Source organism: Dipodomys spectabilis, unplaced genomic scaffold (genome assembly GCF_019054845.1).
Source record: "Dipodomys spectabilis isolate Male_0828 unplaced genomic scaffold, ASM1905484v1 ptg000051l, whole genome shotgun sequence".
NCBI classification, from domain to species: domain Eukaryota; kingdom Metazoa; phylum Chordata; class Mammalia; order Rodentia; family Heteromyidae; genus Dipodomys; species Dipodomys spectabilis.
Window position 1 is genome coordinate 16243539 of NW_024870728.1, and position 21271 is coordinate 16264809.

The window sequence follows — 21271 nt, forward strand, 5'->3', positions numbered from 1 at the left end:
GCTCCGGACTCACAAGGCAACATCAGGTCTTAAGTCACCAACAAGGTAAATCTTTCTTCATTTACTTTCTTTGCTCAGGTGTGTTTTCACAGCAATGAAAAGTCTCGCTGATATAAGAATGCAAAAATAGAACTTGAGAACCCAGTTTCCTTCTTTAATCTGAGATTCCTATTTTATTATGATGAAACTGATACAATTGAAGTTGATAAAAATCCATTCATTGCTGCATCAAACTTGTGTGTATTTAGCTATATATACATAAAATATATACAGACATGTGTCACCTTTGATAAAAAAATATATGTATAAGCATACATGATACTAACTCCATGAACTTCCTCAATACTTTTTTTTCTTCTGCTTTCCCAAAGTATCTATTTACTTCAGTGTAGTTCCTTTTCAAATTGTTTTTCCTTTGAAAAAACAAACTTCTGTAATAGCTATGTACATATGACCATATAAGATGATGCTAAGTGAAATGAACTCCAAGACATGGACACAGAGGTCTTTCTTTGTTGTTGTTGTTTTTAATGTACTATGTGATTTTATGTTTCTTTTGTATTTTCCCCCCTATGGTTTATCCCCTGTTGTCACTGTATTTGATGTTGGTACCATGGGTATTGTATATACATTTACCTGAATTAGGGAAGGGAAGGGGAACAACAGAATGGCAAGACAATGAACAAAGGGGAACCAATGGTATTTGTAAGTCTGAAATGGCAATACTCACAATATGTTGGAAATTATCTGTACAACTTGGATTGGGATTTGGGAGAGGAAAAGTAGGAGAAAAACAAGGGAGGTAATAAGTTGCAAGAAATATACTCATTACCTTAGTTATGCAACTGTAACCCCTCTGTACATCACCTTGACAATAAAATTTTAAAAATAAATAAAAAAGAAAAAGTGAAGTTCTATACATATAGAGAGATAGAGATACAGATAGACTAGATATACAATTATCTTAAGCTTTTAATTCTAAGTTATGTATTTCTTTTTATTAATGTACCCTTTGGCTTTAATTTTGTTCACTAATTTTGTTCTTTATATGATTTCTTTATATTTTTGATAGATGAATCCTTTTATTTTTAAACAATTTTATTGTAAAAGTGATGTACAGAGGGATTACAGTTACATAAGTAAGATAATGAGTACACTTTTTTTCTTTTGTCAGTCATGGGGCTTGAACTCTGGGCCTGAGTGCTGTCCCTCAGCTCTTCAGCTCAAGGAGAGCACTCTACCACTTGAGCTACAACGCCACTTCAGGTTTTCTGGTAGTTTATTGGAAATAGGAGTCTCACAGTCTTTCCTGCCTGGGCTGGCTTTGAACAGAGATCCTCAGATCTCAGCCTCCTGAGTAGCTAAGATTACAAGTATGAGCCACCAGCGTCTGGCATGACTACATTTTTTTTTAATTATGAAAATACCGTACAGAGGAGTTACAATTACATGGGCAAGATAATGAGTACATTTCTTATCAAGCATTGTTGCCTCCTCCTTTGTTTCCCCTTCTTATCCCTTCCTATCTTCCCACCCCCGTAAGTTCGTTTTTTCAACACAACGACTGCTACATTGTTGCAATGGGTCCACATATCCCTATTTAAACGATTTGTTTTTTTCCTTCCCCTCCACAAATTATACCAACATCAAAAACAGTGAAAGCAGGGGTTATATCACTTTTTGAACAGTGTTACCCCTTCCCATATTTTCTCCCACTTTCCCCTCATTGCCCCCGCCTCCGCCAAATTGTAAAGTTCATTTCCAACATAAGAGTCTAGTGAGCATCAGTGTTGTATTAGTTCACCCTTTGTCCTACTGTTTTGTGATTCCTCTTCCCTTTCACAAATCAGATAAACTTATATACAAGACAATGGGTACAGAAATTAAAAAAAAAATAAAAAACAGTGTCAACAGGAATAAACCAAAGGGGGGAAAAGAAAAAGAAATAACTGCAAATATTACATTTTTAAAAAGCCTCTTTCTCCATTTCTTGGAGTTCATTTTGATAAGCATCATTTTATATGGTCATATGCACCTAGGCATTGAACCATTGTGCTCCACTGCTAAGAATATCCTAAACATACAGCTCCCCTATGACCCAGAAATCCCACTCTTGGGCCTTTACTCAAATGATAACAAACAAGGCTACATGAAAGCTACCACCACAATCATGTTCACTGCAGCATTATTACCATAGCTAAGATATGGAATCAACCTTAATGTCCCTCAGGAAATAAATGGATCAAGAAAATGTGATACACACACACACACACACACACACACACACACACACACACACAAAGAATGGCATTGCCCCATTCATAAGGAAATGGAAAGACTTGGAAAAAACTGTATTATACCATGTAAGCCAGACCCAAAGAAACACAGGCTGTATGTTTTCCCTCATTTGTAATGACTAGAAAATGTCTAGGATATTTTTAGCAGAGGAGCACAATGGCTCAATACTATATGATTTCTTAATTTGCTATTTTTCTTATTCAATGATAAGGCACAAAGCTATGAATTTATTCTGAAAATACTTTGAGTACTTTTGGATAAGTATTGTGGATCTGATGTTATACCACCCAAGTAATAATAGCATTTAGATACTCTTTGACCAAATACTTATTGACATAATTTTAATAATTCAAGCTGTACTGTACATTTTTAGTTACTAAATTCTACACATTGCCTTCTTATTAAATCTAGGTCAAAATTATGATCTAAGTATTTTTTACTCTGAGGAATTCATTTATACTGTTTGGGGTACAAGCCAATGGAAAAACCTCAAGCATGCATCCACTCTGTTTTACGATGAGTAGAATGCAATCTACAGTGCTATTAAATACATTTATTACCTTATTAATTCCTCTGTTTCCAGTGTCATCTTACTTACTATACAATCTCAAGATACTTTAATGTCTTTAACTCTAATTATGGTTTAGTATGACTATCCTCCTGTTTTCATAAGGTATTTTATGTTCTTGGAGACCATATTATCTATGTCTTCCAATGGCAGTTGTTTTTCCTGTCAATCCTTTTTTTGCCTGACGTTAAAGTCAGTATGCTTGTTTTATTTATTGTTTATGTATTTGAGATGTCTGCTATCAGACGGAAACAGGACAACAAAGACTGATTTGGGCCACTCAAGGTGTCAAATAGGAGTGACCTCAAAGTGTGGTTTACATCACTATTGATGAAAATACAATAGCTCTCATCCAGCTACTGTCATGGTCAGGAACACCTCCTCCTGGAATACTCAGGTAGGGGCGATAATCAGTAAATGAATGGATCAAGAAGATGTGGTATATATACACAATGGAATTCTATGGTTCCATCAGAAAGAATGACATTACCGCATTCGGAATGAAATGGAAAGATTTGGAAAAAAATCATATTAAGTGAAGTAAGCCAGATCCAAAGAAATATAGGCTCCATAGTTTCCCTCATTTGTAATAATTATATGTCTAGGATAGTCCAAACAGAGGATCACAGTAGCTCCATATCTATGTACATAAAACCATTTTATAGGGGCAGAGCACAGCAGATAAACAACAATAGTATATCCTCTCCATTAAGTCTTTTCTATGTGCAAGAGTTCTACCTGAATTGATATTTGAGTTCTGAAGAAGCTTTGATTGAGTTCACTAACTACAGATTCAGTTCAGTTCCAGTACCATATTTAAATCAAAGTTATTTAAAGTTTGACTTTAAATTCTAGATGAATAGAAGAAATGTTATCCACTGTGAATGTAATATGTATGTATGTGTATGTGTGTGTGTGTGTGTGTGTGTGTGTGTGTGTGTGTGTGTGTGTGCAATGCTCATTTCAATACATTAAGCATTAAAAATGTTTGAGATATAGAGTTAGCGAACTCTCAGAATGTATTGTCTGATTTTATCTATACCTCACATAAATAAAAATGAGCTTGTTTTGGTTAGAGTAGTCATCTATTCTCCTTCCCTAGTTCCACAAAAATAAAAGAACATTTATTATTCAGTACCCTTTACTTAAATAATGCTTATGGTCAAATGTATTTTTCTCCTTGCTTTCATTGTATGCACTGCAAATATCCAAATAGAATAACAGCATTTTACAGCAATTTTGCCACAAGAAAGTATTGAATGTAATTTCATATTATGAGAGAATAATGATGTATCACACCTCATTTTAATTTCAGTAACTGAGTGGGGAAACAGGAAGATTTATTATGAAGACCATTTCTGGTCAAGCACTAACAAGGAAAATTTCTGAGTCACTGGCTACCATGGTAACGAGACATTATCAAAATCTGATTAGCATGGCCAGTGGCTACAGATGCAATAGGCTATACTTCTAATTGTGTTGTCTCTGCTTGCAAGATGAGCTTTATGTCTCTCAGAGGTGAGAGGGTGGCACAGCTCTGTTTATCAGAAATGTAACGTATCACATGCTCACAAATTAACTTGAAATATCTAGTGGTGAGGATAAAGTTTGGGAAGCTTAATTTACACTCCAAGTTTGTATTTTAATGCTAATTAAAACAAACTTATTTGATATCTATATCTATATCTATATATATATATATATAGCTTACAACGTTAAGAAAAGTGCTTTTATCTTTTTTCCTGTTGGTTTTAGTGTATTTATAATGTACCATGTGATTTTTCTTTGTTTCTTTTGTATGTTCTTCCCCCATGGTATAACCCCTGTTTTCACTGTATTTGTTTCTGGTGCCCTGCATCTTGTGTATACATTTTTTTAATTTGGGGAGAGGGAAAGAAATAGGAAAATGCTGAAATAAGGATGCAGGTTGACCCATTGTAACAATGAGATGTACAAGACACTATGTTGAAAACGAACTTTACAACTTTGGGGGGAGGGGGAGGGAGGATTTGAGAGGTATAGAGGGAAGGGATGGTAGAGGCAAAACAAAGGAGGAGGTAACAATGGTCTATAGGAAATGTATTCATTACCTTACTCATGTAACTGTAATCTCTCTGTACAATATTTTTACAATAATATATATATATAAACACACAAATACACTATTAGATACAGAAAACAGATTTAAATAGATGCTTTGCAAAAGAAGATAAAGAGGAATGGGGTAACGATGATTAAAAGCAAATGTACGTATTGCCTTACCTATGTAACTGTCACCCCAGGTCATCGCCTTTTCAATTAAAATTATAAAAAGAAAAGTGAGGAAAGGGGTAGTTTGGGAAGGATGGATGAGAATGATAAAAGGGATGATATTGATCAAGATGCATTGTATTCATAAACTGCTGTGTTAAATGGCAATTCTGTACAACCACTTAAAGATAACAAAATTAAAAATAAGTAAAATGAAATGCACTCTTTGAAGTTCAGTCTTATTACTAAAATTTTATGAATAAAGATATTTTTTAAAATCGTTTACTTTATTATTATAGAGGTGATATATAGACAGATTGTAATTACCTGAGTCAGGTCATAAGGACATTTCCTTCCTTACAGTGTCTTCCATTCCCTCTCCCTCCCCCAGTCCCTCCCTCCTGTCTACACACACACATTGTTTACTTTCATCAATGTGCAGTGCACTCACTGCTGCCCTTTTTCACGCTTTCCCCCTCGGGTTCTATCCCCTTCCCCACCCTCCCAAAGATAAGCCAGTGAATACATCATATATAAGGCAAAGAAGGCCGAATCATCAAAAACTAAAAGCTAATAAAAATGTTTTTGTTTGTTTCTTGGAGTTCATTTCAGTATGTGTATTATTTTGTATAAATATGAAAAGGCACTTAGGCATTGTGCCTTTATGAGTCTCTCTTAAGAGTATCCTCGTTTTGTCTCACTGTGTGTATCGAGAATCCTGTATAATTTGTCATATTCCAGTGCATTTTAGATCTAACTTGTTTGTCTCTCTGAGCTTGGCTTACCTCACTTAACAGGATATTTTTTAATTTAGTTTGATTGACACTCATACCAAAGGTAAATCAAAGAAGAAGATATTTAGAGAAACAAAAATGGAGATGAATCTATAAGAAGCCCTCCTAAGAAGAAAACTTCCAAATGGAATAATAAAGAAACCGCATCAAGAACTATGAGATGACGACAATGATGATTCCCCCACAGAGTGAGAAAGGACACAAATCTGAGAGTGGTTAAAATGTGCCCAATCCTAAAGAAAAACTACAGAAACTTCTCTCCCGTGGAGCTGTTGTGGCTGATCCAAAGCACTCATGGACAGAACTCTGTCTGCACAGAAGCAGTGGTTCTGGTATTCAGCAAAACATTTCCTTCTGTGTCCTCAGTCTTCAGGGGGCAAAGATTTATTGAATTCCGTACATGTCAGAGCTTAATGTATTCAAAATTTTGTTCCCATTCAGATCTTGAGTGTCATTGAATTTTTAAAGAAATTGATCACTGCTTTCTGATCCTTTTAAGTAGATAATTTAATTCTAAAAGGAAACTGTGCAATATGAAGAGAAACGTAGTAAACACTGGTATGCATTACTGAGCAGAAATCCATGGGCTCCTGAGCATAAAGAAGCATTCATAATGCTGTCCAGAGAAAGTTAGTATCTTTGGGCCTCAGCCTGGGGACAAAATGTCACATGGATCAAATATCCAAAGCAATCAGCTTAAAGTCAGTGTGAGGAAAGTCAAAGGCACATTTTGTCTACACAGTTCCAAGTTCTATGGAGGGTTACGCAGTTCCAGAGTAAGACAAAAACATTACATGACCTAAGTGTGCAGAGTCTCCTCTAGGAAGCAAGCACACTCCCCGAAGCAATTGGCTGCCAGGGGCCGGGGGAGGGAGGAAGGACGGTGTACACTGACCTGGGGTGGACGCAGCAGCCGGAAAGCCAGTCCGTGTGGCCGGAACCCGTGAGCAGCACGTTGCCCTTGGGTATGTTCACGAGCTTCCAGAGGCGATCCTCACTGCAGGAGATGAGCATGTCCTTGCAGGGGTGCATGAGGATGCTGCACGAGGAGGAAAAGGTGTGTTATGGAGGGGTAAGAACGAATGAATAGCCTGTGAATGAATAAAGTGGCAAAGATGGTCTCATTTCCGGAAGGCAGAAGAGTGTGCATCCCGCTTGTCTAGAAGTTAGTGGTCATGGGCTCTGCCTCCCAGCTAAACCAATGAAGCTTGCCAACATCTGTCAATTGAAGCATCTTCACTGCTTGTAAAAGGAACCAGTTGTTATAGGGGCTCATGCGTGTCTCCTGCTGGTTTTAATTCTGGTTCTTTTCGTGAAGAAAAGTTATGCTGATGATATTTCGTGTTAGGATATTTGGACCCGTGGGCCATGCTGAGTACAGAAAATCAGAATTCTTTTCAGATGACTATCTGTCTTAAATCAGGCATTATTCTGGAACAGAACATCATGAATCATAATTACACCTTGGGAGTTCTATAATAAATAGTATAAATGAAACATTAACTCCATGCTCCACTATTCACACAAAGCCATGAAGCTCAAATTCTGTGGGAACTTACTACTTAAACCAACTCCAGTCAATGCACAGCACACAAATTACATTAGTGAATTCAAGATGCATAGGCAATTCCCATTCTATAAAGGCATAGAAGGAAATGAGAAGTTAGTATGTAAAATTAATGATTAACACATTAAGCACTCCTATTTGAACTGGACTCTAATCATTGTGGCTATTTAAATATTAGAATTAAGCTATTCTAAAAGCATGAGTCTACAAGGTTAATGCTTGATATTTTATCTTGGGCAGTGCTTTAATCTTTTTAATATAGAGCCTCATCTGTATCTTACCACGTAATGGGGACAAATGTGTCCAATGTCAAGCACCTATTAAAATGTCCTAAACATTAGCAACAACTGTTCAATTTCAGATTGGCTCTCTCTACTCAAAACATATTTGCATGCATAGATAATACAAAGAAACAATCAATGACTTCAAAAAATAGCAATCGCACATTCTATGAATGACTTTCTTATTTTCTTCCGCAACATGAACATTAGGAGATCAATTTCCCAGTGTAGCTCTGGTCCAAACTTAGGTAACAACAAACTATTTTCCCCATTACCTATTTCTTCCATCAACACTATTAAGCCCTCAAATTATGAGGTGAAACCTAATTTTTATGGGTTAGGCCCATGTAGCTTTGGAAATAGGGTGGTGTCAGAGTCCAGCTCCCAATGTTGTAACCACTGTAAGGCCCTCTTTCAAGAGAAATGTTTCTGGTTGGCTTTTCAATTTTCTTTTTGTGCCAATCCTGGGGCTTGAACTCAAGGCCTAGGCACTGTCTCTAAGCTTTTGTGCTCAAGGCTAGCATTCTGCTTCCAGCTTTTTTGATAGTGAATTGGACACAAGCATCTCAGGGGCTTTCCTGCCTGAGCTGGTTTCGAACCACTATCCTCAGATCTCATTCTCCTGAATAGCTAGAATTATAGGCATAAGCCACCTGTGCCCAGCTCTTTTATAATATATATATATATATATATATATATATATACACATATATATATATATATTGCTGTCTAAAAAAGAAAACACAGTGTAAGGAAAATCATTCATTTTACAATTCATCATAATGTTGCTCTGTGACTTTCAGAAGGCCAATTCAAGAAAGAAATTTATTATAGCTGGGTAGAGGATACATTTATGGAACTTAATTAGAAGAAAAATATGATGAGAAGTAAAAAATGTCAGACTGAAATGAATTCTATATTCAAATACACACAAGAAGGCAGGACAAATCCTTGAAGCTACTGAGTATGATGTATGTTGGCTTGCAGCTTTCCTGGCAGACACACGCGCACCTGACTATGTGATAAATTACCCTCTTTAAGCGAAGATAACTAAAATCATTGATGTCTTTACAAACTTTGAAAGATAAGTTTCCAAAATGATTTTTGTAAGAGAATCTATTTGTAGAAGGTAAGAAAAATATATAAACACGAACTCACTGAGGGTCAGTGATTTTATTCTGACTCTCCTCATCCCTTCCACATTGAGAACTTCTGGACTCTTGTATTCCACATTATGTGTGTTTATATTCATACATGTATATATTTGAGATACACAGGGCCCCCCTTTTCTGTGCAAAAGCACAAGAAGATGCATAAAACTACAGATAGTACTGAACTCTACTGTTACTATATTGTTCCTATGCATACACATCTGTGGTAGTTAAATTTAGAAATTAAGCTCAATAAGAGATTACCAAAAATAACTAGTGCTTAATTAGAACAATTACTATACTTGTTTGTTTAGGGTCTAAGAACTCACAAAGGTATTACCTTTTCCGTCTCAACTAAGCACTTAAGCATGCATAATGCCTTAACATTTTTAGGGGAAGGATGGCTTGGGATTGAATTCAGCCTCATGCTTGCTAGACACATAAGCTACCAGTATGGCCCAGAGTCTTGTGGTCACAAAATTTGAGTATAACAACAAAACTGGAACAATTTTTCTTTTCCTTCTTCACAGCTTCTTGGATACAAGATTTGTTCTTACCCTAGAGTTTAGCAATGCTTCTGGCACTATTTTTCCTGTTTAAATCAAGACCTTCAGCATCTGATAGATTCTGTTTGACACAACTGACCTTTGGGGACATTATTAAGTACAACAAGAGACCCTTGAACATGAGCACTATGGGTTGTGAGCATGAATCTGAATAGGAAAACTCCTTGGTGACTCGTGAGCAGGGAGTATATACAGAATGGATATGCTAAATGGATATGGAAAAGAGGGGGTGATTTCCATCTGAGAGGAGCCGAGGCAGGACAGCACGGAACTATTCAGAACAGTGTATAATTTAAAAGTTATGAATTATTTCTGTTTTTGAGCCTCAGTCGACCCCGGTAACTGCAACCACAGAGGAGGGGGCTACGTTTAAACTCATCCTCAAATGACGGTTTGCTGCTGATTCTGGATATATTTTTGTCAGGCACCAATAGTCTATTCTTCAAATCGTATTTCAGTTCATCCATGAAATAGTCTTTAAGTGAACAGAAATAATTTGAATTACAGAGGGGGAGGATTTAGTGGTTTCATAGCAATCAATAAATACCTGTTCTGAATAAATGTTGGCATTGAACAAGTGTGCCATTGTTCTAAAGATCCCTGATGAAAAACTGTAGGTCCCATTTCAGATAACAGTGGGGCATGATCAACAGGAAGGATGCAGGACAAGAGCTGTGGACCAGGAGTCTTCCCTCAGATAGAATCAGCACTAGTAATAAAGGCAAAATGAGGCATTGTTGTCTGAAGTCATGCACTTTCCTTCAACATCATTATCCAATATGGATGATCATCTAATGTGGCCTCACTGTTAAATGTCCTCCACACCCTCTACCACAGACAGGATTCTCACAGGTGAAATAAAAGCTCATGAGAGCAGGCATCTATATTTGTTTTGTTTGTTGAATGCTGCAGCTTCATGAGGGGCTGGCACACAGAAGCAATCTGAGAAATGCTGTCAACCATATGACTAAAGAATCAATCCTGGGGCTACCAGAATTGTTATTTTAGACTGAAATAAAATTTCCCATGTTTTGATTATCTCAATAGATGCAGAAAAAGCATTTGACAAGATCCAACACCCTTTATGATAAAAGCTCTGGAAAAACTAGGAATCCATGGAACATTCCTCAATATAATAAAGGCTGTGTATGACAAACCCATAGACAGCATTGTACTTAATGGCGAAATGCTAAAGCCATGAGAAAAGGATGTCCACTTTCTCCACTTCTCTTTAATTTAGTATTAGAATGCCTAGCTACAGGAATAAGAAAAGATGCAAACATAAAGGGGATCCACATAGGGAAAGCTGGAGAAAAACTCTCCCTCTTTGCAGATGACATGATTGTTTATTTAAAGAACCCCATGGACTCCACTCCCAAATTACTTGAGCTGATACTAAACTTTGGCAAAGTAGCAGAGTATAAAATTAACCCTCAAAAATCTAACCCCTATTTTCACTGTTTTTGATGTTGGTATAATTTATGGAGGGGAAGGAAAAAAACAAATTGTTTAAATAGGGATACAGGTGGACCCATTGCACCAATGACATGTACAAGATGTTATGTCAAAAATGAACATTACAACTTTGGCATGGAGGCAAGGGAGGGGTCAGAGAGGGGGGGCGATGGGAAGGGATGGGAAGGGGAAACAAAAGAGGAGGCAACAATGCTTGATAACAACTGTACTCTTTACCTTGCCCATATAATTGTAACACCTCTGTATGGTATTTTCACAATGAAAAAAAATCAATAGCTTTTCCGTATGCCAACAATGAGAAGAGCACAGCTGAAATTAGGAAAGCAGCTCCTTTTGTAATAGCCCTACAAAAAATAAATAACCTAGGAGTTAACTTAAGAAGTGAAGGATCTCTATGATAAAAACTTTAAAAACCTGAAAAAGGAAATCAAAACAGAACTTAGGAAGTGGAAAAACCTCCCATGCTCCTGGATTGGGAGGATTAGCATCGTAAAATTGGCAATACTTCCCAAGGCTATCTACAAATTCAATGCCATACCTATCAATATTCCAATCTCATTCTTCAATAGAAATAGAAGAATTCATATGGAACAATAAAAGACCCCGAATAGCAAAAATGATCCTTAGCAGAAAGAACAGTGCTGGAGGAATATTAATACCAAATTTCAAACTCTACTACAAAGTCATAGCAATCGAAACAGCTTACTATTGGCACAAAAACAGACCTGAGTACCAATGGAATAGAACTGAAGACCCAGAACTGAACTCACAGACCTAAAAAAAATAGAAAAACCCTAAAGCTAGGTCATTATATATCACCCTGCACCAAAATCAAATCCAAATGGATCAAAGATCTCGGAGTCAAAGCACATACCCTGAAAATATTACAGGACAGAATAGGAGAAACTCGAGGGCTCTTTGGCACAGGAAGAAATTTTCTTAATTGAGACCCAGAAACAAAACAAATCAAAGAAATTTTGGACAAATGGGATTGCATGAAATTGCAGAGCTTCTGCATGGCAAAGGACATAGCTAGCAAGATCAATAGAAAGCCCATGGATTGGGAGATGAGCTTCACTAGCCATACAACAGACAAGGGTCACAACTCAAAAAATTAAATCCTCCAACAACAAATCCTAAAAGAAAACAACTGCCCAATAAATAAGTGGGCTAAAAACTTAAAAAGAGACTTCTCTGAAGAGGAAATAAGAACGGCCAATAGATACATGAAGAAATGTTCAACCTCTCTAGCCATAAAAGAAATGCAAATCAAAATAACATTGAGATTCTACCTTACCCCTGTTAGAATGACTATAATCAAGAAATCTAATAACAACAGATGCTGGAGGGGATGTGGACAGAAGGGCACCTTACTGCATTGTTGGTGGGAGTGTAAACTTGTTCAACCACTTTGGAAAGTAGTATGGAGTTTCCTCAAAAGACTCCACATAGAGCTCCCCTATGACCCAGCAATCTCTTTGTGCCATTTATCCAAATAATCACAAACAAGACCATACTAAAGCTACCAGCACAACTATGTTTATTGCAGCATTATTTACCATAGCTAAGATATGGAACCAACCCAGATGCCCCTCAGTAGATGAATGGATCAAGAAAATGTGGTATATATATATATATATATATATGAATTCTATGCCTCCATCAGAAAGACTGATATTGCCCCATTTGTTAGGAAATGGAAAGACTTGGAAAAAAATTATATTAAGTGAAGTAATCCAGGTCCAAAAAATCATAGGTCCCATGATTTCCCTTATTTGCAATAACTAGTACATGTCTAGGACAAGCATAAAAAGTCAAAAGCTACGTACATATGACCATATTATGTTAAGCGAAATGAACCCCAATATAGGGACACAAGTGTTTTTTTTCTTTCTTGCTATTGTTTTTAATGTATTTAAAATGTACTATGTGAATTTTTGTTTCTTTGGTATGTTCCTCCTCCCAGTATAACCCCTGTTTTCACTATTTGATGTCAGCGCCCTCCCTGCATCTTGTATATCCATTTTTCTAATTTGAGGAGGGGGAGGGGAAAATCAACATGCTTAAATAGGGATACAGGTTGACCCATTGTAACAATGAGATGTACAAGACACTATGTTGTTGGAAATGAACTCTACAATTTCAAGAGCGGGAGGTGGGGAGGGAAGAGTTGAGAAGCGGGTGGAAAGAGATGGTAGAGGGCTGGGAAGGTGGTTCAGTGGTAGAGTGCTTGCCTTGCATGCCTGAGGCCCTGGGTTTGATTCCTCAGCACCACATAAGTAAAAAGAAAAAGCCAGAAGTGGCACTGTGGCTCAAGTGGTAGAGCGCTCGCCTTGAGCTGAAGAGCTGAGGGACAGCGCCCAGGCCCAGAGTTCAGGCCCCACGACTTGACCCCCCCAACAAAGAGATGGTAGGGGAAAAACAAAGAAGGGGGTAATAATGCAGGCTAGGAAATGGACTCATTACCTTACTCATGTAACTGTAACCCCTATGTACAGTATCTTTACAGTAAAAATATATATTAAAAATTCCATGTTCTGAAATGACATAAATTACTTAATCTCACATTTGGTAATGGTTAGATACTGAATTTGACTGTAGGATTGTGTAGTTTTGAAACCCACTATTTTCTTTACTTCTATTTTGAATGGATCTTTTATAGTTTCTATGCATATGTGTTGTTAATAATATTTTTACAGCATTTTCACATTAGTATTGCCAGTTAATGTGTAAATTATTATTGAACCAGAGCTAAAGGATGTCAGTGAGTATATCAGAGCTGGGTACCACCACATTCAAAATCTTAAAAAGAATAGGGGCCCCTACTGCTCTTTGCACTTAAGATGCGCTGATGCTGAAGGAGAAACCAAGTTATTCCCATCCTTCCTATACTCTTATGTGAGCTTCTGGAAACACCAAGTGCCAGCTGCACTTCAAATCATTAATTTATATTCAATAAACTTTGTTTCCTTCATTTAAGTAAAACTTTATTTGCAAAAGCAGGTGGCAAGCCAGATTTGGCCTGTGGGCCCACAAATTGCTGGTCCCTATTTCCAGAGCATTCCTGTGAAATGGAGTATGCTCGTGTTGAGCATGGGTCTGGAGTAAAGCTAGAGTTTTAATCTATGCAGACTTTAATACCCATGTGTTTTTAGATAAGCTTCTTTACCAGTCTGTACCTCAGCCCTTCATCTGTAATGTAAGACTACTTACAGTACTGATATCATAGACTTGTGAGAACAAATAAAGTGGGACATGCTGAAGAACTACAGCAGTGCTGTACAGCTAACAGATACTTGGTAATCGTGTTTGTGCAAATACACAAGAGTCCATGCGGCTAGCCTGCCTAGATGTGAGGAAGCTCTTGCCTTACTTATTCTTGCCTTATTTATTAACTGATTATATCTCAGCCCCAGTTCTTTCATTTCTGAAAAGGGATGATGTAAAACTAACTCACAAGACTGTGAGAAAAGATCAGTTGGCATATGTGAAGTGGTTAGGATAACTGTCTGGATATGGTCAGCTTGCTATGAATGGGAAGTTCTCTGCCTAAAATGCATCCACTATGTGTAACAACTTTACATGGGAACTTGAGGGAATTTTGAACTTGTTTCTTGCCTAGAAGTTTTCAGATGTACACAGAGGGACATAGGACACCATGCACACGTTCACTCTTGTTTCTCCCTTCACGTAATGTAGCACAGAGACCTCTGCTGTGCCCTGGTCATGACAATGAGGAGAGCAGGAATCCTCTCCCCAAATTCTGTCCACAAATAGATGTCCCTTTTATAGCCACAGAATGACTTTCACCCTCATAGATGTCTTCCAAAAGTTTTAATTAATAAGAATAAGCTCCCACTTAAAATTTTCCTGGCACCTGTTCTAAGTGCCACAAAGTCATTTTACTTTAAGCCCTCAGCTTCCCTTTAACTTACTATTAATTATAATTACAAGATGTGAAGACAAAGGCCTTGTCACTTCATTCTTAAGTTAATCAGCTTGTGAGCTGGGTGAGAATAGTACATGAAAACATCTTAGCGATTCCAAAAAGGAAAATGTGGGTGGCTGCTAGGCCTGTGTCTTACTCAGTCATGTCCCAAAGAAGTATCTAGAAAATGTTTTTGTTAAACAATATGTGCCAGGCAGGTTACATAAAATATTATGTTATAACAGGGACTTTTTTTCCACCTTGGATGTTAGGACACATTCTTTATAAGAGATCATGTGATACAAACTTCAAAATCTCTGCTCTAAGTGAAGTGAGTTTCATGGCAGTATTCCACAGGAGAGTTTGGAGGGAATGTGTGTAGGTGTACAACAAACACTATTCATTATTGGTTGCATGGTTAAAACTTTTCAAAAGGGAAGAATATTCATAAAAAAAAAAGAGATTGTCACCAGGAAGTCTAATTAGAGCCCTTGCCTTCTCTTTAGTGAGAACTTTAAATGTTCCCTTCACTTCAGTTCACACACTCTACTTAGAGCCAACACTGGAGTCTTGCGGAGTAGGCTGGAAGTATATCAATATTAGAAAGTGCTTGGTGAATAGTAAGGGACCATTTACCTAACTCTCCTTAGGGCAATGTACACCCAAATATTACACAGGCTTTTATCTGACCTGCCAGGAGAAATATATCTGAGAGTCACCTATTGTTCAGCTAATGCTGGATTTGCATCAGAGGTTTACAAAGCACTGGATCAGGCATAGAGCAAAGCGATGGGACAATGATTTGAGGGAGAAAGTTCTTTGGGATGAAACGCTTGTGATACTGTAGGGAATACCAGAATGACCTGGACAAAGCATGTTTAGTATGATCTCAGGGCAGTCAACGTCAGACACAGGTGACTGCACAAAGTACTAAAGCTGAGAGCAGTTCGTGTGTAGAAGAAGCAGGCAAGTCACAGTGACTGCAGAGGCAAACAAGGATGACCATAGTGAGGAGAAGAGCAGGAGAAGGAGCTGCTTCAAGGCGGAGGAAGGAAGACGGAGATTGGTCCTAAGACCATTTCATTACTTCAGTTGATGCTGAAGTTGGATATTGTATGAGTGTTTTTGTAGGTGTTTTTTTTGTTTTGTTTTTGTTTTGTGGTTGTTTTGTTTTGGTCGGTTGTGGGGCTTGAACTCTGGGCCTGGGTGCTTCCCTGAGCTCTTCAGCTCAAGGATAGTGCTCTACAGCTTGAGCCACAGTGCCACTTCCAGTTTTCTGGATAAGAGTCTCACTTTCCTGCCTGGGCTGGCTTTGAACTGCGATCCTCAGATCTCAGTCTCTTGAGTAGTTAGGATTGCAGGCGTGAGCCACCAGTACCCAGCTTGTGAGTGTGTTTGGTAATGGTTCCTGTGTTGAGGGAAGGTAGCAGCAATGTCAAAAGGGGTGGAACTTTATGTGTTGGAATATGATAGGAACAATTTAGGTGGTTGAGGGTGCTATACTTAGAAAGGCTCATGCTGTGTCTTGCTGAGAGTGGGCTGTTGTAAAGGATGAGCCTAAGGCTTCCTGACTTACCATGTGGATCTTCTCCATGTGTGTCTCACCATGTATTTTGTCCACATGTGTTCCCACCGCTATGATGCCATCTGACATAAAACCCTAGTCAGAGATGAACAGTAGCCAACACCACACTCTCAATTGTCAGAATGCTGAGGTAATGAAACCTCTTTTCTCTATGCATTACCCAGCCTCAAGTGTTTTCTTACAGCAAAGGAAAGTAGAACTAAGTGAGTGAGAGATATGTAAAGGTGCTGTGTGAAAAACTGCTAAGTGAAAGAGTAGGAAGGGGAAGAAAGGACATTATCTAGGAATATACATTAAGCAACCTAAGGTAATACCTGTATATTTATTCAGCTGAGAGCTCCATATTGTTATGACAGACGCCATTTTAGCAGATCCATATTTCTACCACTATCTTTAGGAAGAGTAAGCGTACCATTTCCTCATCATCAAAGAATATTAAATTGCTGGTGTGCTTAAAGTGCCAAGGAAAATACAACAGAAGTCATGAGACAAATGTGCTCATAAAGCACAAAAAGTAGGTATCTGTCAAAATAAGATATTGAGTCTCATTCATTTTTAGAAGACAGCTAAGAAAATGTAAACAATGAAATCTTAACATTTCCTTGGCATTGAAAAAATTTTACATTGTGACATAAATTGTATTCAAAGTAGAATATAGTTTATATTTCTGTGATATAGAAAAATAGCACTTTAATTCTTATTAAATACGTAGAATGTTTTTATAGTTTAAGGAATAATAAAAGTTAGGTCTCCTCCTCCTGTTCTTCCTCCTTTTCCTTCTCTTCCTTCTCTTTCTTATTGTTCAATATTCTTCCATTCTTACATGTATAGCAGTAAATTTGGGAGCAGGGACAAGGACACCAAGTGTCCTCCTACATTGCTACCTAACTTGTACACAGTGGTGACAAAAAGGTAGACTCAGAATCTAAGCAATGACTTACACCCAATAGCAAAGTCTATAAGCACGGCTTTCCCCTAACCCTGTTACACAATTGTATATTCCTGTCTTGTGGGGGTAATATAGAATGGCTTCCAATTTGGCAAGTCCAAAAGCCAGGCTTTTCCTCATTATCTCCCTAATTCTTAACACTGCAGGCTGGTGCTTCTGTTAGCTTGCTCTTTTGCTTCACCACATTTGAAGAATGCATTATCATTTATCCTGGGTCCTTCACTTCCTTCTTACAACTGAATGAAACAAAATGACATGTTAAACCTGATTAGGTGGGGTTTGAGCTAAGTATAAAACCTCAAAATATGGCATGTTCCCCACTAATTTTCTCTGCCAGGGTAAGACATAAAGCCTACAAAACAACAACAACAACAACAAAACTCTGTCCTTCTTCCTTGAAGAAGCTCATTCTAGATAGGAGGATGCAGGATGCTTCACAGAGGATGCAGGAAGAACGAGACAGCCATGCTGGGTTTCTCCTCTCTGCCCCTCACGTTTCTACAAGGCCGAATGTCCATTCTGTACTAAATATAAATTTTAGAATAGACGGTTTGGGATTGGTCATGGTGACATCTACCTGTAGTTCCAGTACAATGGAGACTTGAGTAAAGAATCATGAATTCTAGGCTAACCTGGGCTAGGTAGTGAGAAAAAGAAAACAAAATTAAATGGCAGTTTCCTCTTGTTTTCTGAGTCTCCATTTCTGAAGCTACCACATAAATTTGTTATATTTTATTCTTCCTAATCTTTCTTTCATTGTGTGAGTGTTGACTGTGATTCTTCACTTGGGGGAAGAGATCTCTCACACCTTTCACTATAAGTTGTTGACCATTGTGATACGCCAAAAAAATACTGTATTAAAATGCACACATTGAACTAAAGGAAATGTATAAACTTCTCAGTCAGGTGAAGTCAGACACCATAATTTTGGTAAGTGGAATAGGAAAGATCAATGAATCAGGTTAACAATTTCCAGACTTATGAAAATATCTCTTGGCATCTTCATGCCACCATAGCAGCTGAACATTTTATGCTGCATAGTTTTATACACGCTGTGCTTCATGTTATGAAACTGCTGTAGTTCTTTATGGCTTAACAAGTTTGAGAAGTTATAGAACACATTTATATTCTTAAGAAATCCATTTCAATAATAAAGTTTATTTGGTTATTTCATGTTTCAGCAATTTACAAGAATTCTGTGCTGTTATGAATATAAAAATTTCCATTTCACATCCCCTTTACTGTATTAGTGACACAGAATTGATTTTTTTAAGCTAAAGTCAACTTTCCTCATAGTGAGAGTTCTATGATGACAAATCTTTTATCTACGGGGATATTTAGAAATATAGGCTTTGGGCTGGGAAGGTGGCTCAATGGTAGAGTGCTTGCCTTGCATGCATGAGGTCATGGGTTTGATTCCTCAGCACCACACAAGCAGGAAAAGTCAAAAGTGGTGCTGTGACTCAAGTGGTAGACCACTAGCCTTGAGCTGAAGAGCTGAGGGACAGTGCCCAGGCTCAGAGTTCAGGCCCCATGATGGACATAAATAAAAATAAAAATAAATTAAAAAAAATAAGCTTCATGTCATCCAGGAGGAATAGAAAGGCTTACAAACTAAGAAGTGGAATTGATTTGAATTTACTTATAGCACTAGATAGTTATCTGAAATTTAGTGCAGTTTATCAGATACTTCCACCAAGCCAGTGTGACGATCACAAGAAGGTTAAATATTGACAACAGTTTGAGTATCTACTTTATAAATAAGCTATAGCAAAACTTAATTATTTGTGGTTGAAGTATTATTTATTATTGAAGTAGCTTGATTAATTACAGCACCTTATTTATTTATTTTTGTGGTCATGGAAGCTTGAACTCTGGGCCTGGGCGCTGTCCCTCAGCTCTTCAGCTCAAAGCTAGCGCTCTACCACTTGAGCCACAGCACCACTTCGAGCTTTTTTCTTTTTGCTTATGTGGTGCTGAGGAATTGAACCCAGGGCCTCATGCATGCAAGGCAAGCACTCCACCACTGAGCCACCTTCCCAGCCTGAAAGTAACAAGTTTTAATGATAAGTTTTGGTCTCAACTTCTAGAGTAGAAATGTGCTGAGACCTGGAGGAAGTTTCTATCCCACCTTGAGACTTATATATACCACAGCCTCAAGGGTTGGTGGGCACCAGCAGGAGGGTCTAAGCTCCAAGCTGGGTACTCAGTGTGTGCAATTCATAGTGGGGGGTTGGGTACATTCAAAAACTTCATGGACTCAATGCTTATAAAGTTTCCAGGGAAAGAGAGAGAAAATAGGATGGGTGAGGCAAATAGGAATAAGAACTGAGATTGTAAAAATACCTCAGCAAAGCTGTTTAAAACAACAATAATATATACACAGTCAGGTATGTGGGTTCATATCTGTAATTCTGGCTTTGAGAAGGATAAGGTAAGAAGAAATGTGAATCCAAGGCCAGCATAGGCTACATTTAAGACCCTTTTCATATACACAAGCACACACAAACAAACAAGAAATATCTGCACAGAGATAAGTTGAAGTTGAGTGCAGCAACCAGGTAGATAGCAGGAAAGGCTGAAAACAACAGAAAGTGCAGCTTATGGAGCAGAACAGAAAACAGGTGTCAACAGGCCAATGTGAGCACTGATGAGCATGAGACATGGGGCCCAAGTCTAAGACTGAGAGCATTTAATGCATTTAAACAATGGCAAATGAAGCAGAGAAAGGAACAGTATTGAAATGGGCCCTGATATTCTGTGCCGCATGCTTGCTTTGTCTGGCTTATATACCTAGGTATTTATCTGCATCTTAAAGGCTACTGCCATCTTTCTTCTTCTATCTCATATGAAAGAAGTATAAATAAGAAGTGTCTATTGCCACAGTGCTCGATTCCATCTACCCACTCCAGGGAAGAAATGGAGACAGAGACAGCTTTCGTGTGGCAACCTACTACAATCCCAGATAAGCCCTGGAGCTTCTGTTTTCACTCAGTTCAGCTTTGCAGTCAGAAGAGGAGTGACTCAAAGCTATTTAATTACATGATTTATTTTCTACACAGAACTCAGAAAGAAATAAGAGCTAGGTTCCATTCCCAATGTTTTCAAACACAGCTTAATAAACCCTGCTTGTATAAATAATTCACTTTCTTTACTGCAGCATTCACCGTTTGCAAGATGGAGCTTGCTCAAAGTTACCAAGTCCCCTTTATATTTTATTATATATTTTTATTGTAAAGATACTGTACAGAGGGGTTACAGTTACATGAGCAAGGTAATGAGTGCATTTGTTACCGAGCATTATTATCCTCTCCTTTGTTTTTTTCCCTATCATCCCTTTCCTACCCACCTTCCTAACTTCTCCCTCCCCCCGCCCCAAAGTTGTAAAGTTGGTTTTCAACATAGTGTCTTGTATATCTCATTACAATGGGTCATCCTATAGCCTTATTTCAGCATTTTGTTATTTCCTTTCCCCTCCCCAAATTAGAAAAAAATATATATATATAAGATGCAGGGCATCGGAATCAAATACAGTGACAACAGGGATTATACCATGGGGGAATGTGGTATTGCTTCCTGTTACTTTTTGCACCATAGGCTACATATGTGTTCAAGTGTGCGTGTGTGTGTATGTATGCCTGTGTATGTGTGTATCTGAGTGTTAATACTTGTGTGTGTGTGTTAATACTTTAGCAAGTAGAGGGCATCTGACTTCAAATCCAAGAGCAAAAGTTCTGCCTTTGCTTGTTATAGTCTGCCATCACATAACCCTGCTTGCTTAGCCTCCTTCTGTGTCCTATTTTTTCTCACTACTTTGTGTAGGAAGGAAAAATGTACAAGTCTCTGCTTCTGTTGCTG

General features: G+C 37.9%; 1 protein-coding gene across 2 annotated transcripts in view; it reads right to left on the reverse strand.

Annotated features, from left to right (window-relative positions):
- Spag16 (sperm associated antigen 16) overlaps positions 1-21271 on the reverse strand; it is a 775603-nt gene that overhangs the window by 433831 nt on the left and 320501 nt on the right. For both annotated transcript variants that reach the window (XM_042679127.1, XM_042679126.1), the window contains one exon: positions 6806-6949. In XM_042679127.1, the coding sequence (XP_042535061.1) occupies positions 6806-6949 (144 nt within the window). The remainder of the gene's footprint in view (positions 1-6805; positions 6950-21271) is intronic.